This window comes from Gracilinanus agilis, chromosome 2 (genome assembly GCF_016433145.1).
Source record: "Gracilinanus agilis isolate LMUSP501 chromosome 2, AgileGrace, whole genome shotgun sequence".
NCBI lineage: Eukaryota > Metazoa > Chordata > Mammalia > Didelphimorphia > Didelphidae > Gracilinanus > Gracilinanus agilis.
In genome coordinates, this window is record NC_058131.1 from 650,224,386 (window position 1) to 650,246,741 (window position 22,356).

Genomic DNA, 22,356 nt, shown 5'->3' on the forward strand with positions numbered 1-22,356 from the left:
AGAGAGAGAGAGACAGAGACAGAGAGAGACAGAGACAGAGAGACAGAGACAGAGAGACAGAGAGAGAGAGAGACAGAGAGAGAGACAGAGAGAGAGACAGAGACAGAGAGAGACAGAGAGAGAGAGAGGGAGAGAGAATAGTGCATGGTTTAGAGTGATAAAAATTTTTGCAAGTACTGTTAGAAAGCCATTAAGACCAGACATTCTCATCCCCTTACTGGATTTATATGGGCCACACAATCTACTGCAAAAGTATTAACCCTCCTATCCACTTATCCTTTCTTTTCCTGTCCCATCGAGTACCTACCTATGATTAATGTGATTTCTTCATTGATACAGAGCCTTATGAAAACAAAACAAAAACAGGATTTTCAGGAGAGGCAGACAACTGTATTTTTAGTTTCTTTTTGATACTTGATTTCAAGTCCTGCCTTTGATCAATAATAGTTATGTGATTTTGTGCAAGTCAATAGCTTTCAGAACTAGATCTTTTCTATAGGAATGGAATCAGTGCTTTGAAATCTTCAGATAAACAGTGTTATTAAGTAACATTTTTTTCTGAATGGACTTGAGCAGCCTAAAACAAATATTTTTTCTTTTGTGAAATTCAGTAAATGCAAATGTTCCTGTTTTCATTGGTTCTACTGGAATGAACTTTGGCATGTGAGCAAGTTGATCTAGGATCTTAACTGATATGAACTTGCAAAATTTGGCTTATGGCCAGAGGTTGTTTTGCCAGAATGTTTCAGCAGATTCTTTTTCCAGTTCGGCACATTTTAAAATTCTAACTTTTGCTATTTCAGAATTTCATAGCCATATGCAATCCCAGGCAATCTGGCAAAGAGAAGGCATAGCTTAATGACATTAGCTAAAACTCAACTCTCTCTCTCTCTCTCTCTCTCTCTCTCTCTCTCTCTCTCTCTCTCTCTCTCTCTTCCCCCCTTTCTCTGTCTTACCCTCTGTTTTTCTCCTCCCCTCTTTCTGCCTCTGTCTCTCTGACTCTTATCTCTATCTGTCTCTCAGTTGGAAGGAAACTCAGAGGTCATCTAATCCAACTATTCCTGACTCAAAAATCACCTCTACAATATGGCCAATAAATGTGATCAATAACAGGTCTTTGGGCCCCACTGCTGAGGACCCACCAGGTGTAACCAACAGCCATTATGCCGGACTTCTGCCTCATATCCCTATCCATAGTATACTAAAGGAAAGTACCACCTCTGTACTACCCAAGCCTTGGGACTCACTGATTCTTTACGCATGACACAGTTGGGAAGAGCCATCATTTCTTCATTTTTTCTCATACTTAGCTTGTAGATCCAGTGCTACAACTAAAGCATAATTCATAAGTGCTGTGGAGCCTTTGAGTTCCTACCTGTTACTGTGGTGTAGAGGGGCTTCTGAAACATGGAAGAATTCTGATCCGCACCCACACACCATCTGTGCCTGGGTTGATTTTCAATTCCACCCCTTTTTAGTCAGTCACTCCTTGGAGCCAACTCAGGTAGTATTCCCTTTTGTACTTTATATAATAAGTTCTCCATAGTTCCCTCTCAGCATTAAAGTGCGAGGTAGCAGGTGATATTCACCAGCTTAGTCACAGGTGCTTAGAGTAGGTAGGGTTCCCAGATAGGGACATCCTTCTACTGAGACTTTTGATCAGGGTTCTGTTCCATCATACTTGGAACGTACTAAGATTTCTCTCCATGCCCTAGTCTGTGCCTCTGTGTTCTTAGGAAATACCAAAGGGAAGTAGGACAACTTGAAGTTGTTTGCCATGCTCATGACATTCGTCTGTTATTAATTTCTTCTTTATATTGAAAGCATTTCCATTTCCCTTCTTCAGAATTCCCCGAGTATATGCATACACTCACTTACAATGCAGTCATTGGTGTCCTATCTAGTGAGGAATGTCAGACTGGAGAAACAAAATAGGCTTTTGTTCAGAATTCAGACTAGCTGGGATCCTGTCACATCAAAAGGAACTTTTTTTTTCTCGAAAATAATTTCCCCAGAAAAGTTTACATCAATTATGCTTTAAAAACAAAAACCAAACAAATAAAAAAAAAACATGGGAGTTGACCTCCTGGTCTCAAAGAGTTGATCATCCCATGCCCTGCTTCACATTAGAAAATCCAACAGTTGGATATGGATTAAAAAACCAGTGTGATCCTAAGGATACTTAATGATATTTTGTGTCATGGATCTTTTTGGAAGTCTGGCTAAGCCTGTCAACCCTTTCTCACCATCATGATTTTAAATGCATAAAATAAAATCAAAGGATTTCAAAGGAAAGCAATTATCAGAATTTTAATTATTTAATTAAGTTAATTTAGACTATTTTTCCGTGGTTACATGATTCATATTCTTTCCCTCCCCTTCTTCCATCCCCCTCCTGTAGCCAACAAGCAATTCAAATGGGTTTTTACATGTATCACTGATCAAGACCTATTTCCATATTATTAATATTTGGAATAGAGTGATCATTTAGAGTCTACATCCCCAATCATGTCCCCATCAAACCATGAGATCAAGCAAGTGCTTTTCTTCTATCAGAATATTTTTTTAAAAATAAGTTCATAGGTGGGGGTCAGCTAGGTGACTCAGTGGATTGAGAGCCAGGCCTAGAGATAGGAGGTCCTGGGTTCAAATGTGACCTCAGACACTTCTAGCAGGGTGACCTTGGGCAAGTCACTTAACCCTCATTGCTTAACTCTTACTGCTCTTCTGCCTTGGAACCAATACACAGTATTGATCCTAAGACAGAAGGCAAGGGTTTAAAAAAAAAGTTCACAGACCCCAGATTAAGGATTTCTGAAGAGTGAAAGGAACAAAACCAGGAGAACATTGTACACAGAGATGGATACACTGTGGTAAAATTGAATGTAATGAACTTCTCTGCTAGCAACAATGTAATGATCCAGGACGACTCTGAGGGAATTATGAGAAAGAACACTATCCACATTCAGAGGAAGAACTGTGGGAGTAGAAAAATAGAAGAAAAACAACTGCCTGATCACATGGGTGGATGGGGATATAATTAGGGATACTGACTCAAAATGAACACCCTAATACAAGTATCAATAATATGGAAATTGGTCTTGATCAATGACACATGTAAAACCCAGTGGAATTGTGTGTGGGCTATGGGAGGGGGTGGGAGGAGGGGAAGGATAGAACACGAATCCTATAACCATGGAGAAATGTCATAAATTAATAAATTTAAATTAAAAAAAAGAATTTCTGATAGAGAAATTCTTCTGACTTCCAAAAAGATCCATGACACAAAATACCATTAAGTATCCTTGGGATCACTGGTTTCTGAATCCATGTCCAACTCTTGGATTTTCTAATGTGAAGCAGGGCATGGACTGATCAACTCTTTGAGACCAGAATTTCTGATAGAGAAACCCAGACCTGAACAAAGGTTCCCCTCAATGATATTAGTGACAAGTCAACCATCTATAGAGTTTTGTAATTTTGAAGGTAGGTACTGCTGCCCATCTACCCCCTTTTCACACATATAACTTGGGTTGTATGTAACATCACCCTGACTCTGCTACCACAGGGTGTCAGTCCTGGCACCCAGAATCAAAGGGCAGAAAACCTTTTAGAGGGAGGTAGCAGGGGATGGTAGGGAATGTAGTGACCATCTCTCCATGTTTACAGGGAGTGAAGAGATGAGGCCAGTAGTAGTCGTCACAGAAGCAAGTGAAAGGAGCTCTTTTAGAGCCAGGAGGGATTATAAATGGGAGATCAGCCAGTTCAACCCCCTCCTTTTACAGAAAAGGGAATACTGTACCTCCTTTGTTGTGAACCAGGAGGGAAAGGAGTGACACCTGGCAGAATGCCTTTCCTATCCCATGGCTGAGTGATTCACATTTGAGCATAGGCAAAGTCAGAGGTTATCAAGCAGACTGAGTGGCTTCTAAAGGCACTGCCCCCTGCACACCCTCTGTCCCCACTGGCTGGGTACTGCTCAGCTGGGGTCAGGATCCCGAAGCTGAGTCAGAGCTGGCGTTTCAGAGTCAGATAAACCCTGAAAGAGGCTGCTGATGAACAGACTGCCCTCCTTTTCCCAATTACATAAGATAAGCTAGGTGGAGAAATAAGCAGGGCTCCTTGCTGACTCAGTCACAGCTGTGGAACAGCTACTGCCAAAACTTAGCAGATTTTTTTCAAGGACACCCTAATAAGAAACGAAGTAAGTTTTTCTGCTGAATGTCCCTGCTATTAACATGAATGGTTGTTACGGTGCCACCCTTGAGAATACCATTGAATATCCTCTTTTTAACCTCTCCTGTTGGAGAGGGGACATGAGACAGTGGGAAGGAATATTGAATTCAAGGGTAGAGGTCCTGAGTTCAAATCCCATCTCAAGCACTTCCCATCTGAGTATCTTTGGGCTTAAGGGCACTTAGTGGCCCCACCAATTCTAAATCTGTGATCCTATGAACCAATGTGGGTCTCTCCCTTCAGTCCTTCTAGTCATCCTTAAGTTAGGCCGGTGGGAAGAATTAGCTGTCCCTGCCCTTCTGGGAGTCACAGTTTCATTGGTTGGGGTATTTCTTCCTCCTGTGCGGATCGTGCCTCCTCCATAACTCAGTAGATGGTATGAACAATTCATCAGCCTTCTTCCTGTCTGGCAATGAACCTTTCATTTATTAGGCAGCTGTATGGAGTAAAGAAAATGATTTTGAATCCTGCCGCAGACTTTTACTAGCTGTGTAACCTTGGGCAAGATACTTCTCTCAGACTCAGTTTCCTCATCTGTAAAATGGGAATAATCATACCTCACAAGGCAGTTTTGAGATCAAATGAGATTTTATATATTATATATATTTTATATATTTGTTTGTTTATAGCAGATTACACAAGAAAGTATATGTATATATATATATATGTATATTTACATACATACACACTTTCACGAGGTCCCCAATGAGGCAAATTGTAACCCTTCTTGTGCCACAGTAAATAGTCTTCCTAAGTCGCTACAGTTAAATAACTTGAGTGTGGCCAACTTTCTGGTGATGAAATTCTCTAAAGTCAGTTAGGCTAGACCTTGGACAGCAGATCCATCACCAGGCACATAGTCAGAGTTTGTGTTCTGCTGGTCTAGCCTTGGAGAAATCAGGGTCACCTCCATATGATCTTGAGGCATCAGGGTAGTATTTGTAAAAAGTTCACAGTTGAGGAAAACTTGGGGCTACCTGCAGAAGTCAGGCATTAGTCAGCACAGGGAATAGATCATATGACTGGGAATCTGGATGACCCAAGTTCCATTTCTTCCTCAGACCCTTACGAACTATGTGACCCTGGACAAGTCTTTTTACTTCTAGCTGCCTCGTGTTCACCTTCTGCAAAATGAGAAGAGTAATAGTACCTACCCATCTCATAGGACAGTAAGATCAAATAAGATATTTGTATTTTGTGAACCTTGAAATGCTACATAAATGATAGTTGGTATAATTAGGGACTTTGTGATGGTAAGTACATTGAAGACTTAGCTCAAGAAAGCTAGTTTTGAAACCAACTGACTATATTTTCTTGACATTCTCCCATAAGAAGGGTAGTGTGTTAGTGGCTAAAGAACTGGCCTTGGAGCCAGGAAGACTTGGATTCTAGTCCTGCCTCTGACACATATTGGCTACCAGACCCTGGACATATCACTGAAGTTCTCAGCTCTCTTTAGATGTTATTGATGGCCTTGGTCTATGAAATTTCTATACCGAGGAGTACTATATACTAGTGAAATCACTGGTCCAGTCCCTATTCCTTCTCTAACAAACTTCTCTTTGCATAAGAAACTTATGAAGAAATTCATCTGAAAAATTAGGAGCCAGTGAAATCAGGGGATTAAAACAGGAGGCTTGTGGGTAACCCCAATCAAATGACTGGTCAAAGCAAACTGGTGATTCTGTATACCCGGAATGATGGGTCTTGGAGAACCTAAATGCCACGCCTGGTACAAGATTCATTCCAGCTAATAACTAAATCACGTGGTCCTGTAAGGCAGTTGGAGCCCCCAGCATGGTCCTTCATCTTCTTATTTTGGACATTCTTTGCAGCCACATGAAACTAACAAGGAACAATTGCAATCCTGTTGATAAACTCAGCATCCTTTCTGGAAAAAAAATGGCCAAACTTCTTCTCTGTCGATGTGATAAAGGGAAGGAGGATGAAAGAAGGGCAAGAATATTTACCTGTTGAATTGTTTGTGCCAGGTTATTCCTCTCTAAGGCCATTGGCTCCTTAGATAAATAAACTAACTCTTCCCCCAAGACTGTGCTCGAGTCAAGAGCAAAGTACAAGGGGCATATTAGCACTACCCAATGTGACCATTGCTCAAAGGTCCAGAGGGACTCACACCTCTCTTTGTCTCTTTTCCGTTTTCCACCCCTTTCCCTTTCCCCTCCCCTACCTCCATCTTTTCTCCCCCTTATTCCTTCACCCTCTCCTTTTCCATTTCCTCTTTCTCCTCCTTTGTCAACATCTGCAGTAAACCGATCCCCTTCTCGCTGCAGTGGGTTGAACCGCTCTGAGTCTCCAAACCGAGAGCGCAGCGACTATGGGGGCAGCACCACCCAGCTGTACAGCAGCAACAACCTCTACACGCCTGACTACTCAGTTCACATCCTCAGTGATGTGCAGTTTGTGAAGGTAACCCTCCAGGAGGGCTTTCCATTCCTGTTGCCTGGCCCCCCTCCACTTTGCACAGACCACCCCCCACGCCCCCACCTCAAGGCTAGGGAGAGGATAGTCAAGCACCAAAGGACCCCTGGGACAGACTGTCCCCTAGGCTTTGTTACCTCTAAGTAGCAGAGAAGCAACCGCTGTTCCATCAATGAGCTAGAAGGTACTCATTTTCTGATATTTATAAAAGACTTTTTTCCCCCACTAACCTTCATTATTCCTCATGTTATACCCAGCAGCATTTTCATAAGGTACGTCTTTTTTCTCTCTCTTCCACGTGGAGAAACTAAGGCCCAGAATGAGATAAAACAATTTTCCCTGGAGCACAACAGAATTCCATACTTTTTAGTTCCATTGTCAACATGATCCAGTTTTATTTGTGTGTGTTCCTTTGATATTATAAATTTAAAGAGGGGGCAGCTGGGTGGCTCAGTGAATTGAGAGCCAAGCCCAGAGACGGGAAGTCCTGGGTTCAAATATGGCCTCAGATACTTCCTAGCTGTGTGATCTTGGGCAAGTCACTTGACCCCCATTGCCTAGCCCTTACCACTCTTCTACCTTAGAACCAATATACCATTTTGATTCTAAGATGGAAGGTAAGGGTTTTAATAAATAAATAAATAAATTTAAAGAGGCTAGTGTTGCCTAGTGGATAGAAAGCCAACTCTAGCATCAGGAAGACCTGGATTCAAATTATGTCTCTGATATATTTGCCCTGTATAACTCATGGCACGGCATTAACTGCTTCAGGCTGTAGGCAGCTCGCTAAGACTATAAGTTGCAAGAGTGGGTATGTTGGCATGCATTAACAGAAGGAGCTTCCCTACTGGAAAACCAATTTAAATAGACCAATTAAATATATTTAATATTAATTCCAATACAAATTAAATATATAGCTATCCCTTCCACATCATAGGATTTAGAGGTGCAGGTCCCCCTCAATCAGGAAAACTAAACAAAATTTTTTGGCTCTCCCTTTGTACCAGAGAAAAACACTGAATTTTTTCTTTCTTTTTTTTTTTTTATGGGTGTTTACAGTACCGTAATGTAAAGTTTGGGTTAAGTATGTTCTTAAATTCTAAACTGTTTCTTTGTCATCTGGTGGTCTTTGCATGTCTTCTGCGGCTTCCACAAAATTCCTCAAAAAATTCCCATTTAATTTCTTATACCAACCCATGAAATATCAAAACTGTGTTGGGGAAAGTCACGATGTGGAAGGAACAACAGTATGTGTGTACATATATATATATATGTATATATATACACCTATACCCATTAATAACAACTCTGGGCAAAACAACAACAATATATTGTATAATATAATTATGTTATACATAATAATAATAATAATAATAAAACAATAATCACAATAATATGCAGATGCTTTGGGGTATGCAAGAGGAAAGCATTATGGTTTTGTAATCACAATGGCTTAAGATTTATCATCTAAGGCAGAAGAGGACCATATTTCCAGAAATCTTTTTTATTATCTTATATCACTCCAGGTCAGCAGGATATAATGGGGGAAAAGTATTCTTCAAATGTCACGTAGAACAAATTATGGCCTCAAATAATTAGAAAGTAATGGGGCTTATCATGCCCCCTTGTTTAAGTTGGTGTTGATCCAAAAACGTGTTGGTAAATATCCTTTTTCTTTTTCTCTCCCAGTCCTTTCTCTTCCTTCCCTCCATCTCCACTCTTCCTTGTATTGATATTCTGCAAATTATTTAAAATCTACTGGTCATCTGGCCAAAATGTAGGAAGGAAAGCCCTGGACTTAAGAATCTGAAGATCTGGGCTTAACTCTTAGATCCACTGTCCGTCAATAGATGAACAAACATTTATTAATCACTTACTATGTGCCAAGAACCATGCTAAGCACTGGGGATATGAAGAAAGGCAAAAATTTTTCTTCTCAAGGATCTTACATTCAAGTTCAGGAGAGAGAGAGGGTAAACAAGTAGGTGCATAAAAGTGACAGTCAGAGCAAATGGAAAGTAACCTCAGAAGGGAAGGTTCTAGTATCTTTATTAGCCATCTATCTTAGAGCAAATCACTTAAACTTTCTTGGCCATTATTTTCTTATCAGCAAAAGGGCGACAGGAAAATGTATGCTAGCTAGTTGCCAGGGTTGTGAGAATCAAATGAGCTAATGATGTTGAAGCCCTTTGCAACTGTAAAGAGCTTTATAAATACAAGTTATTATGATTAGCAAGAGCAAAGTCATTATCACTGTGCCTGAAGGCCCCCTTGAACCAGTTTGGCTTAGACCAAAAAATTGTCTCAAGGGTGTTTACTCACCTGGTAGCCCCCGCATGGTGCTTGCCATAGTAGGGTTTCAAAGGAGGTATGTTGGAATCATAGACATAGGAAGAAAAAATTTCCTTTCACTGTTGCAGCAAAGGGACCTACGGTGTCTGGTGTTTTACAAAGGAGAGTGGTCTCTGGGGCATATGTCTGGGCATAACGGCCAGAGCCCTCGGAAATACCACAGTAAAACCACAATCATTAGTCAGACTACGTTGTGTGGATGTATAATACATCCTATTAGAGGATGGATGTGTTTCAAAAGAATCAGAGAACATGTAGTAGAACAGAAGAGCATTGATTTAAAGCTGGAAGGGAACTTAGTGGTCATCTAGTCCAACCTCCTCATTTCACAGATGAGAAACCTGAGACCCAGAGGGGCAAGGTGACTGGTCTGCAGTCATTCAACTAGTAGGAAGCAGAATGAGAATTTGAACTCAGTTCCTCAGACTCCAAAACCAGTGCTATTTCCACCACCCCATTGCCTTAATAATTTGGCACCCTGAAAAAGTGGGTATGGCAGCTAACACATAGAAATGAAATCACTTAAAAATTACAGATATACTTGGCTGCTTTTTCATGAGATAATTCGCCACGATTATCTTCTCTGCTTTGTAACCATTGCACAAAGGTTAGTAAAGAACCTTTGTCAGAGACAAATGTGAGAAATGAAAAGTGATAACATCTGAGCTTCCAGTTCTTTTTAGTTTAACAGTAATGGCAAAAGTTTTGGTAGCAAGGGAAGTCCGAAGTAAATTGCATTTGGATTATTTGAAGGCTTTATCTATTCTTTCCTCTTTCATCATTGTTAGTGAGCATGGTATAGTTTGGCTGCTGCTTGGAGTAGCGCATCCCATGTTTGTTGAGACATTTTTTTATTGGGGTACACTTGGTACTGAAAGCCAAGAGACTTCTTGCAATGTGAAGTCTTCATAGGCCTTGAAGCATTTGGGAAATAGGAATTCAGTGGCTCCTCAAAAGGCATCAAGTATAGTGGCTTGTTCTATACAGTCTACCATGGGGAGGCATCATGGATCCTTAGAAAAAATGCCAGCCAGAGAATTAAAAATATTCTTAACTGGACATCTTTCAAAGTGAATTTCTCAAATGTCTACAGATATGACCTCAGGTCATCATCTGTAGCATGCAAGGAAGAGTATGAAGGAAGGTAATATTGACATAAGCCTTATTTTACAGATATGAAATGGAGGTACAGAAAGCCCAGGTATTTTTCCTAGAGTGTGAAAAGATCATAATTAACATAACTTCAAATTGCTACTATACAATGATTCCATCATGTAATTGATTTTATGCTGTATTAATTTTATAATTGAGTCTGCATTTGCCTAAAGCCACTTTGCTATATCCTTGAGTTGAACTCAGGAATTTAGATTTTCTAAAGCAAATCTCAAGATATAATTAAAAGAAAAGTTATAACAGTAGCCACAGAGATACTTCCAGGACATCAGTTTGTTATCTTTGCCCCACAAATTTGGTACTACCCCTCCGAAAGATATGTCCCTTGGCAGACCATGTAAAATGGGGAGATATTATCTCTTCCAAGGAGACAGCAAGTCTGATAGTTTTGATAACCAAGCAAAGATTACAAAATGTAGATGAGTCCCATAATTCCTTAATTGTCAAAGAGGGGTGTGGTTAGCCCCACCTGAATTCCAGTCCACTTTTCTTAATATAGCCAATTGTAATATTCCGCAACTACCAAGATTTCTTTTTTCTTTGGTGTCCATAAAGAGGTTCTCCTCCTTCTTACTAGGGTCACTAGCTTTACTGAGGTGTGGCCAGTCTGTCTCACTTTGCTAAGTCATGTGTCACTGTTAATAAACTGATTTTGTCTGAAGTATGTACCTCAGCCCACCTTTATTAAGTTTGCTGGAGACAAGTGAAGTTTTGGAAGAGCTTCTGGTAGAATCCATGTTTACTGAGTCATAGGCCAACAGTGAGAGTCAGTGCCCCTTTTCCGATCTGAGGGCCATCCTTCTCCTGTAAACACATAGCTGAAGAGCTAAAATGTCTTTTTCCGCTGAGGTTTCTAAGACAAAGTATCACTTGTGGAGGAACTTGAGATAAGCAGAGACCAGTTAAATCTGCATTCAAAAACCTTAAGTGCTTTATTTTAGATGCTTTGATTTATTATAAGATTTATAATAACATTTAGCAAAATAAGGCAGCCTTTATAGACTTTATGCTATTGCTAAAAATATTACTTTTTGATAGATTCAAGTTCTATCTGGCAAACAGGAAGCAACTGCTGGAGTGAAAGGATGTTTTGTTTGTGTCAGCAAACATTTATTAAGCACTTACTGTGTGCTGGGAACTGTGGATTTTATTCTTACTTAGGAATGAAATAAAACATTGTTTCCATTTCTAGATGGATTTTTCTCTTTATTTCTCTTTCTTTTGGCCCCTAGAAGGGAGGAATGAGGGCTCTGAGAGAACTAGTGAAAAATGAGAGTAGAAGACAGTGAAAGAGAGCGGTGACCGGAGTGGTTCCATAAGCTAGAGGGTCCATAGTGAATTGCTGAGAGAAACTAGCTGCAAAAACTCTTTATACCCAGTTGATCTAAAATCCCAGTAGTGCCCCAAAAGGACTGAACTTCAAGATAAGATTCTACATGAGTTCTATTTTAGTATACATGCTGCCAAAGCGAGAACTCTACATGAATTCAGCAGGACACTTAATCATTGTCTGGGACAGAGAATAGCATTAGATTAAGTTGTGATTAATTGAAGTTGAAAGATTAATGAGTAATTTACTAAAGAACCAATTATTTATGTAATTTTAAAAGATAGCTCTATGCTTTTCAGGGATCAGCAAACTAAAGCACAAAGATCAAATCTTTTTCTCCTCCCCTCCCTTTCTCTGGCTCTCCTTTCCTTTCTTCTCTTCTCTTCCCCTTATTCTTCTTTCTTATCTTCTCATTTTCTTCATCAAGCACCTCCCACCTCCACCAACACACCCACAACTCTTGGCTTCCACATCCATGTTATTACGTAGGGGGGACACCAGTCGTCCCTTTAAACTCTACCCTATTCATGGTATGCCATGAACAATTTAGATATCTAGGCTTCACAGAAAGAGTAGTTAAGATTTAACTACTAAACTTTGCTTTAACCATCATAAAATAGAGGGGAAAAAAATGCTCGAGGACTATAAACAGCAGGGCTCAGAACTAGCTGTTTTTCTATGATGTCCAAATGATGTTTGTCATTTTTTACAATGAAAACAGTAAAATTGAACCATACTGAGTTTGGTAATGTCGAGGTCAGAAAATGTGCTTTAAACTGTACTTCAGGGAGGCACCAGGGAAGGCTTCACTTGTGGAAAAATCACTTGGTTCCATTATGGAAGCAGGTTTTGATGATGAGCGTTGGTTCAATGCCGGTGTGCCAGACTTTTTTTCTGTCTTATAGATATCCAGAGGTGCCAACCAGGTGAAGGTGACCCCAACACTATAAAGCAGTAGTTGGAGCACTGAGGCCCGTTTGAGTCACCTCCCCTAAAGAGATTGAGAAAGGCCACCTAAGTGGGATTATGGAGGGCAGCCTAATGTGGCCAGGTACGTTGGTAGCATGGAGAGCCAAGCCTTGGATAATTATACTGGGAAAGGAATAGTAAAGGTGATGTACCTGAAACAGTCCAATAAAAAAAAGGACTCGGGGACAACCAGCTATTAACATTGTGGTATTCCCCCTCCTATAGTGCTTACCTAATGGAGGGGGGAACTGCATTGCCAAGTCTATCAAGGTCCCCGAAATATAATGTCAGCTTTCCTTGAAAGGCTATCGCACTTGTGGTGGATTTGGTAAATTTTGAAGATTGAATGTAGTAGACATTCAATGATATTTGTTGAGCTGAATTAAAGTAGGGGAGCCTTGTTTTCATCCTTTTCTCTTCTCCTAGAAGCCCACACTGCCTCTTTTGGCTGAGTGCTTTGGCTCACCACTTGAGTCTGCCATTTTAATAGCACTCCAGGCTCCAAAGATCTCCAGTCTCTGCCTTCCTGACATGAAGCTTACTAATCCTGTATCCCACTTGGTACCATTTTAAAAGTAGCTTTCATTACCTTAACCCAAAAGACAAACTAATCATTTTAGGCTTTTTGATGTCATTAAGAAAGATAGGGACGGGACCTATGATTCCATTGGTATAAAGAACTCCCAAGTGAGGAAACCCTTTCTACCAATGCAAGTGCCGTCTCTGCAAAGTATAGTCTTAGAGTGTTGCCTGAAACCCTGAGAAGTTAAGTGATTTGCTCAGTGTCACACAGCCATTATGTTTCAGAGAATTGATTTGTCCGATCTGACTGGCTGGGTTGGCATCCTGTTTCTCCCATGCTGTTTCATCTGTATCCTTCACAAAGCTGCAAAATCAATGGAAGAGTATTGGCCTTTTCCGGTAAAGGCATAATTAGAATGGCGGCTATTTTGGGTGAAGAAGTCCTTCTGGGCTTATCTAAATTAACCCACATAAAAATAGCATTTGTTCCAATAAGAAAAAAACAGAAAGAACAAGGACAAGAGAAAATGGGTGGAGGGGAGAATATAAATTGGTAATGACCAAAGAAGATGATACAGTTAGAGAGGAAAGAATGCTTGCCTACCTGAGATAATGCATATATGTAAAGCACTTTGAAATTCTTAAAGTGCTATAAAAATACTCATTATTAGTCTAACTATTGTTTGTCTATATAACAATTTAACTTTAGGCAAGTCCCTTGGTTCTTCCATTGCCCTCTCTGTAAAATAAGGGGGTTGAGAATGATGATTCTTGAAGTCTCTTTCATCTCTACTCTAAGAGATTTCACCAGAGTTGAAAAATATAGACCTGTTTTTGAAATATATTTTTACTCTGAGTTAGTTCAGCAGATATCAAAGCACCTTAGTTCAAATCCTGCCACTGACACTACTACCTATGTGACCTTAGGCAAGCCACTAAACTCCCTGGTCCTCAGTTTCCTCATCTGTTGAATGAAGAGATTGGATGAGATGGTATCTGAGGCTTTTTCTCCAGGTCAAAATTGAGTATACTAAGAATTTGTCACAGATGCAAAAACATTTTCATCTAGGTTTGACTACCGTAATAGAACTGGGGAGGTGGAAGGACCCCAACAGCAAGCCCTTTGTTGTGATAGATGAAGTCTTTGGAGTCCAAGGAGATTCACTGCATCCATGTCCCTAAAAAGAATTCATAGGATCATAGATTTAAAGCTACTAGAGACCTTTGAGACTAACAAGTCTGCCCCACTTGTCTCATTTGGCAGATGAGAAAATCGAGACCCAAAGAGATGGAGTAATTTTATAGAATTCACCCAAGGTACAGTGGGGATTTGAATGCAGATCTCTAGTTCCAAATTCAGAACTCTTTTCATATACCATGCTGCCCCCCATCACCTCATAAAACATGCTTCCCAATTATTAATCAGGCTTCCCGTGACAATTAGCACTGATTAAAAGCCATGGATGGCATGACCACCTTGTGTATTCCTTTCTCAAAAGTTTGTTGATGTTGTCGTTGAGTTGTTTCCGTTGTGTTATACTTTGTGACCGCCATCGGGGGCTTTCTTGGCCAAGATACTAGAGTGCTTTGCCATTTCCTTCTCCAGCTCACTTTGCAGATGAGAAAACAAAGGCAAACAGAGTGAAGTGATTTGCCCAGAGTCCCAGAACTAGTAAGTGTCTGAGGCCAGAGCTGAACTGGCTCCTGCCAGCTAATCCATCACTATTTCCTAAATGCAGTTGCACTGTGCATCCAAGTGAAGAAGTCGGGGAAAGGCATGTTGTGTGGCGGCAGGGTTTCAGGAGGATTTGGAGCCCAGGGTATTGCTATCCACACAGGTCTAGGGACAGGGTTTCCCAGGGCTTCCCTGAAGCTTTGCTTACTGGCAGAGTCATGCACATTCAAAACGATCTGAACTTTATAGTTAGAAACAGTTGTTCCAACTGGGGCTGAACAGGAATGTGATTCAGCTTTTCCCTAACCAGGACACGTACAATTAGAGAATCCCAAGGCCTGCATTCTCTCAGGGCTGAGTCTGGGGCTCTGGCCTGTCAGGAGCTCTCACTTATAATGACCAGAGATGGAAACAGCAAGAAAGCAGCTAATGACTCACAGGACACTGAGAAGCTACTCAGATTTCAATGAATCAGAAAATCCTTTATTTGGCTCTTAGGAAAGACCACACCTAGGCTCCTGAAACAGCTGAAACCCAGCCTCTGTCATTTTCTGACCCAGGAAATTTCTTTCACATGGAACTGCCATCCTACAGTTTTGCAGCTCAAGTACGAAGTAAATGTTTGCCACTTTTCAAGAGTATGAACTCAGTTTTCCCTAAAGAAATCTATTAGAATCCTGAAGCCCCAAGATTCAGAAAGGTTGCTTGCCCATGGTCACACAGCTAATTGGTGCCAAATAATAAGATGTGCCACTTCAACGTTTAAAAAGCAAACCTTTACTTTCTACCTTAGAATTGATACTAAGTACTGATTCCAAGGCAGAAGAAGGAAGGGCTGGGCATTTGGGGTTAAGCTAGGATGTGTCTGAGGCCATATTTGAACCCAGAACTTCCCATCTGCAGGCGTATCTCTCAATCCACTGAGCCATCTAACTGCCCTGTTTGAGGACACTGTTAAGCTGGTGCTAATAACTGCTGTCTACCCAGATGAAAACCTTGAGCATCACTCTTATTCCATGTCTGTCTTTAAATGACTTAATATTTGCACTGTGATGTAAGCATTATTTCATTCAATAAGTATTTATTAAGCACCAACCATGTGCCAAGCATTGTTCCATTTTGTTTCCATCTGGATCTGGAAAATTGCACCCCCCAAAATTGCAAAGAGAAGAAAGAAACTATGAGTCAAAATTAAGTTGTAAGGAAAATTTCAAGTTTAAAAAAAAAATCTGTAAACATGAGACATGATAGAAAAAGAACGCTACTCTTGGAGTTAGGAAAGACCTAAGCTTGACTCATAGATCTGACATGACTTGAGTTCTACGTCTTCATTTGCAATACAAAGAGACTAATACTTGCCCAGTCACAGCTGTAGTTATAATTAAAGGGAAATGGGTCCTGTTGTGCCTTTCACTGTTCATAGGGTGGTTGTAAGAAAGGAAGGTTGTTTTTGTTTTTTTTAACACCATATAAATATTTGTTATAGCTTTGTAGCTATGGGATAACTGGAAGGAGGCCAGGTTGATTTTTATTCCCAGATGGAATACCGTCTGGCCATTTGGTCAAGTCCTTCCCCTCTGGAAACCTCAGTTTCCTTATCTGTAAAAATTAGAAGGATTGGACTAGGTCTGACGTAGGTTCAAATTCTACAGCTCCCTTCCAACCCTGACATTTATTTGTGTCTGTGGGTTTTTTCTGTGATCTAGAGAGAGTCACAACTGATTTATCAAAACAAGGCTGGTACAGGGAGTGTGGTGAGGGTGGCAGATACCCCAAAGTAGGTGGGATTTGAGTGCTTTAGGGTTAAGTGGCGACTTAAATGAAGGATCAGAATCACAGAATCTCAGAGTTAGAAGGGACCTCCATGGCCATCCATCCCAACCTATTCCTGAAAAGGGATTCTTTCCCTGGCGAATGGTCATCTAGCCTTTGCTTGAAAGATCCCCATTGAGAAAACTCACAAGTTCCCCAAGGCAGCCTATTCCACAATTGGATAGCTCTATCAGGAAGCATTTCTTTATATCAACCCAAAGTTGCCTAGACTCCATTTTGGATCATTGCTACTAATTCCACCCTCACCAAGTCTGCTCCCTCTTCCAAGTGATCCTTATTGTCTGTCCCACAGGAATCTTCTCTTTTCCAGGCTAAACATCCCTGGTTCCTTCCACAGAGATTCTTATTGCATGAACTTGAATCTTTTCACCACTTTGGCTGCCTTCTTTTGAATGATCTCTACCTAATCAGTGTTCTCTCCAAACCATGGCACCCAGTGAACCGATTCATTGCTTTATTTTTCCAAACCCAAGTTCCCTCTCAGCAAAACAGGAAGTCTCCTGATTTAATAGCAGGGTTTTTGATTCAACAGTGAGCTATAAATATGGTATGACCAGGGCAGAGTAAAATGGGGCTATCACCTCCCGGTTTCTGGAAACTATGCCTCCTTAGACTCAGTCTGAGGTGGTATTAGCCCCTACATTTCACTGCTGAATTATATTAACCTTTTAGTGCAGTAAAAATCCCATGGCTTTCAGGGGCTAGAGAAGACAGAGGAAAGAAATACTTTCACAGAGTCATCAATATCCAAACACAACTCTTGCCTTCAAGTTCATTCTAGAGCCCACCTCCATCATGTTTATGTATCAAGAAAGTCTGTTGTGAGCAAAATGTGCGTCCGATGCATAGATGCCCCTGAAAATTCAACATCAACTATGCTGAACTCTATATACTTTGGAGAAGCCAAGACACTATCCACAGCAGACACAGGTCACTCCCATCCACCCATCATCCTTTGCCTAATGACCTTCAGAGCATATACTCCAACCTAAAAACAGATTCTAAGTTATGGTAATACTTGTCGATGGCATAGAGAGGGGACAGCTAGGTAACCCCAGTGGATAGAGAGCTAAGCCTAGTGATAAGAGGTCCTAGATTCAAATCTGGCCTCAGGTACTTCCTAGCTGTGTGACCCTGGGCAAGTCGCTTAACTCTAATTGCTATCCCTCACCACTTTTCTGCCTTGAAACCAATACACAATATTGATTCTAAGATAAAAGGTAATACGGATTTAAAAAAAAAACAAAAACACATAGACCGCTCTGAAATAGGACTTCTCTCCTCTGGAGGACTAAGATTCTTTGGAGCCTTTCTTAATATTTTATACATTAATATAATTAATATATTTCTTAATATAATTCTTAGCCCTAGTATAAAAACTGCCAATCCAACTGTACTTTCTTACTTAAAAGAAAAAAGATTCCAGCTGAATTCTCTTGTAGATACATTTCTCTCTCAATAGTTCAATACATAGTCCTCTAGGAGAACTTCAAAGTTTAAAGTTATCATTTGAGACAACTGTGGTGTAGTGGAAAGGCTATCAGATTGGGTAGGCATTTGAGACCTGGGTCATCCCAAATCCAAACTATTCTATTAAGTCTTTATATGACTTTGAAAAGATCAGTTCCTCTCTGTTTCCTCATCTGTAATATAAGGTGATCCATCTCTACCAGGGATTCTTAGCCATTGGTGGATCATAGACTCCTTTGGCAGTCTGATGGAGTCCAGAGACTCCTCAGAATAATATGGTATTTATTGTTCGTTTTCTTAAATCATTCTTGAAGGAAATGCTATATTTCAGTCAGAACTGAGTGAAAATTAAGATACATTTTTTTCTCCATCCAAATTCACTGACCTCTTGAAATCTATTGTGGATGTTAGCTTAAAAACCACTCTGCCAGATGGACCCTAAAACTCAATTAGAGGGCTGGATGTGACCTGGAAATTATTTGAAGTTAATTTTATGCTAAAGTCTTTTCTCAAGTAAGTGAAGGGAAGAAACTGAATCCAGAGTTCCAAAGAGCCAGAGGAAAGATTTTCTGTTTTTTCCAAACTCCGGTGGCTTCCTATTCTTATGGGAATCATTTGCTGCTTTCTCTCGATCTCAGATCTGAACCACTGTATAGAAGGTTCAGGTCGGAGATAGAAAGTAGCTAGGAGAGTAGTTCCAAGAGAGAGTCTGAAAGATCAGAGCCCTGACTATATCCTGAGCAAATATCCATGAAATTAATATATCTCTCCCTTCAAGTTGAGAAGTAGGTGAAATTTGTTTCCTACATCTTTCCATTCTGCTTTCAGCCAGCCTCCCTTCTAGCAGCCAAAGGTCCTTCATAGTCCATATTATTACAGTGTATCATTCATTCACTTAAGGGAATAAAGGTGGCTTAGTGGATGGAGCCCGAGTTCAAATTTGGCCTCAGAGATGTACTAGCTATGTGACCCTAAGGCAAATCACTTTACCTGCATCTGCCTCAGTGCCTTCATCTGTAAAGGAAATAATAACAGCACCTAGGTTTTTTTTAAGTTGTTTGAAGGATAAAAGGAGATCACATTTTAAAGTGCTCTGCAAACAACCTGTTAGTAGTTATTATATCACCCCATGACTTCCAAAGCACACTTTCCCCCACCACTCTCAACACCTCACCACAGCTGCAGGCACAGGTCTGCCTTTCCCAAATGGTGTCACTGATGGGGAAGATAGGCTTACCCTTAGGACATCCCCTGCCCCATTAGCCCCTCTCTTCTATTATAATTTGCTTGTCACAAGAACTCAGAGTTGTAAAGGACCTAAATAATTATGGAACAATCAGTGAGCATTTATTAATTGAACATATATGGGAAAGTGGTCAGCTTGCCTTTGCTTAAAAATCATTAGTGAGTGGGAATCCTGTTACTTCCCAAAGCAAGACATTCCACTCTCTGATATGCCTAATTGTTAGGAAGTTTTCCTTTAGAAAATCTAAATTTATCTATTGGCAACTGCCACCTGTTCCTCCTGGTTTGGCCCTCTGAGGCCAGACAGAACAAGTCTAATCCCTCCCTCAGGTGAAAGCCCTTTCGGATTCTTGAAGTCAGCTGTCAGGAGCCTTTTTTCTTCTCCTTTGACTTATTACCTTAAGACTCTGTCCTCCTATAGGGCTTGTCAAGTTAATTAGTATTAGAGTGTTAAAGGCTGATAGTGGCATCAAATTACTATTCTTGGAAAATATATCTGTATTTTAGGATGTTTTAAATTTTACTACTAGGAGAGTTGGGGAGACCTTTTTGAGCAGGATGTCCCTGCTGTTCTGGTGTTCCTCCTCTCATCGTGTAGGGCTAGAGGGCCAGGTGGTTGATATTCAAAATGGCACTGCCTCTTGGACTGGGATGAGTTGGTTATGCCCCTGATGGGCTCCAGAGGTGGAAGTACTGATTAGTCCATGCTGAACCGTCTGGCCCTCTCTCTGCTTTCTCTTAGATCACTCGACAACAGTATCAGAATGCACTCACAGCTTGCCACATGGACAGCTCCCCTCAGTCTCCAGATATGGAGGCCTTTGCCGATGGAGATTCCACCAAGGCACCAACGTCTCGTGGAACCCCGCAGACCCCTAAGGATGACCCTGCCATCACCCTCCTCAATGACAGGAATAGCCTTCAATGTAAGTCAGTGGGGCAGGTCAGGAGGGCAGCATCCATAGGGGACTGCCAAGTAAATGGGAGCCGGAGTCCCTCTGGCTGCTGGCCCTCGGCTCATGGGTCTCCAGCAGGGCTTCTAGAGTTCTCCAAATCAAGGCAGTGGTTTGGTGTCTTCTACAGGCAACCGATCAAACGGGTTGAGGAGCCCTAGTGAAGCAGTGTGCCTGAAGATGGAAGAGATCCCCTTCGTACAAGAGGAATTGAATGCCGAGGAGAACAGAAACTCTCAGTTTATGCTTCCAGCCACTCTCCTTCCAGTTAGACCAGGTCAGATGGGACTGAGGCGCATGGGATTTTAGAACTGGAAGGGTACTTAGAGATGGTCTAATGTACTATATTCTCCCCAGTTTTACAAGGGAGAAAACCAAGGCTCTGACAAAATGACCTCCTCAGGCCACAATAACAATAGCTAATATTTTATATAGTGTGGGTTTATTTATTTTATATAGTGTGGGTTTTCTGTTTGTTTTAAAACCTTTAACTTCCATCTGAGAATCAATACTGTGTATTGTTTCCAAGGCAAAAGGGTGGTAAAGGCTAGGCAATGGGGTTAAGTGACTTGTCCAGGGTCACAGAGTTGGAAGTGTCTGAGACCAGATTTGAACCCAGGACCTCCCATCTCTAGGCCTGGCTCTCAATCCACAATATCACCTAGAAAATACATGTATAAAACTGAAACCCTAAAATAAAGACACAAACTAAAATGAAAATAGTATGCTCTGATCTGCATTCCAATTCAAATAGTTTTTTCTCTGGAAAAGATCTAATTCTTTAATTCTTTGTCATAAATCCTTCAGAATTGTCCTGGATCATTGTATTGCTGAAAGTAGCTAAGTCTTTCACAGTTGAACATTGTACAATATTGCTGTTACCATGTACAAGATTTTCCTTGTTCTGCTTATTTTGCTCTGCATCAATTTATCATTTCTTATAGCACAATAGCACCACAATTTGTTTAACCATTCTCTAATTTATGGACATCCCTTCAATTTCTAATTCTTTGCCACTATAAAAAGAGCTACTATAAACATTTTTATACAAATAGGTCCTTTACCCCTCCCCACCCCTTTATTATCTCCTTGGGACATAGACCTAGTCGTGATATTGCTGGATCAATGTACAATTTTATAACCCTTTGGGCATAGTTCCAAATTGCCCTCCAGAATGGTTGGATCAGTTCGCAACTCTACCAACAAAGTATTAGTGTACCAATTGTGCCACATCCCCTCTAACATTTATTATTTTCCTTTATCGTCATATTGGCCAATTTGATGGGTGTAAGGTGGTACTTCAGAGTTGTTTTAATGGCCATTTCTCTAATCAAGAATGATTTGGAACATTTTTTTTCATATGATTATTGATGGCTTTGATTTCTTCATCTGAAAACCATTTATTCCTATCCTTTGACAATTTATCATTTGAGGAATGACTTATAGTCTTATAAATTTGACTTTAGTTCTACATAGATTTGAGAAATGAGACCTTTCTCAGAGAAATTTGCTGTGAATTATTTTTCCCAGTTTCTTCTTTCCTTTCTAATCTTGTTTACATTGGTTTTGTTTGTACAAAACCTTTATAAAGTGTTTAAGTTTGCTGTTTACTTTATAATATGCTGCCTCATTTTATCCTTCCAACAAGCCTAAGAAGTAGGTGCTGTTTTTATTCCCATTTCAAAGATGGAGAAACTGAGAGAGAAAAGCTATATATATGACTTGCCCAAGATCATACAGCTAGTTAGTGTCAGGGACGACAGGACTTGAATTCAGGTCTTCCTGACTCACAAGTCCAGCATTCTACCCAATCTGTGTTTTCTGGCTACCATGGCAGAGTGGTCATTGGAACCCTATGGGCCTTTCTACCACAAAAGGAGTATGGGAACAATCACCCTTTAATAGCAGAGTAGCCAGTGAGGCTGAGAAAAGGGAACATTGGGATTTGGTTTAATTCTTATGCCCAGGGGAACATTTCTATTCCTTTCATTCCCTATGTATGTTAGGCAGCCTTTATCCTGACCTGCCTAGCACGTGACCTTTAAGAATGGTGCTGTAGCAAAGGCTACTTTGTGGAACTCCAGAAAGGATTCCCCCTGGATGCCGATCCAGAACCACTTTCCCGGCACCAGCTCCTCTCACTGGAATGGATATAGGGG

At 40.7% G+C, this 22,356-nt stretch overlaps 1 protein-coding gene across 1 annotated transcript in view; it reads left to right on the forward strand.

Annotated features, from left to right (window-relative positions):
• Window positions 1–22,356, forward strand: part of CNNM1 (cyclin and CBS domain divalent metal cation transport mediator 1) — a 68,595-nt gene that overhangs the window by 42,696 nt on the left and 3,543 nt on the right. Inside the window, exons 9-11 of the mRNA XM_044660214.1 lie at window positions 6,503–6,663; window positions 19,987–20,170; window positions 20,328–20,474. Of these exons, the coding sequence (XP_044516149.1) occupies window positions 6,503–6,663; window positions 19,987–20,170; window positions 20,328–20,474 (492 nt within the window). The remainder of the gene's footprint in view (window positions 1–6,502; window positions 6,664–19,986; window positions 20,171–20,327; window positions 20,475–22,356) is intronic.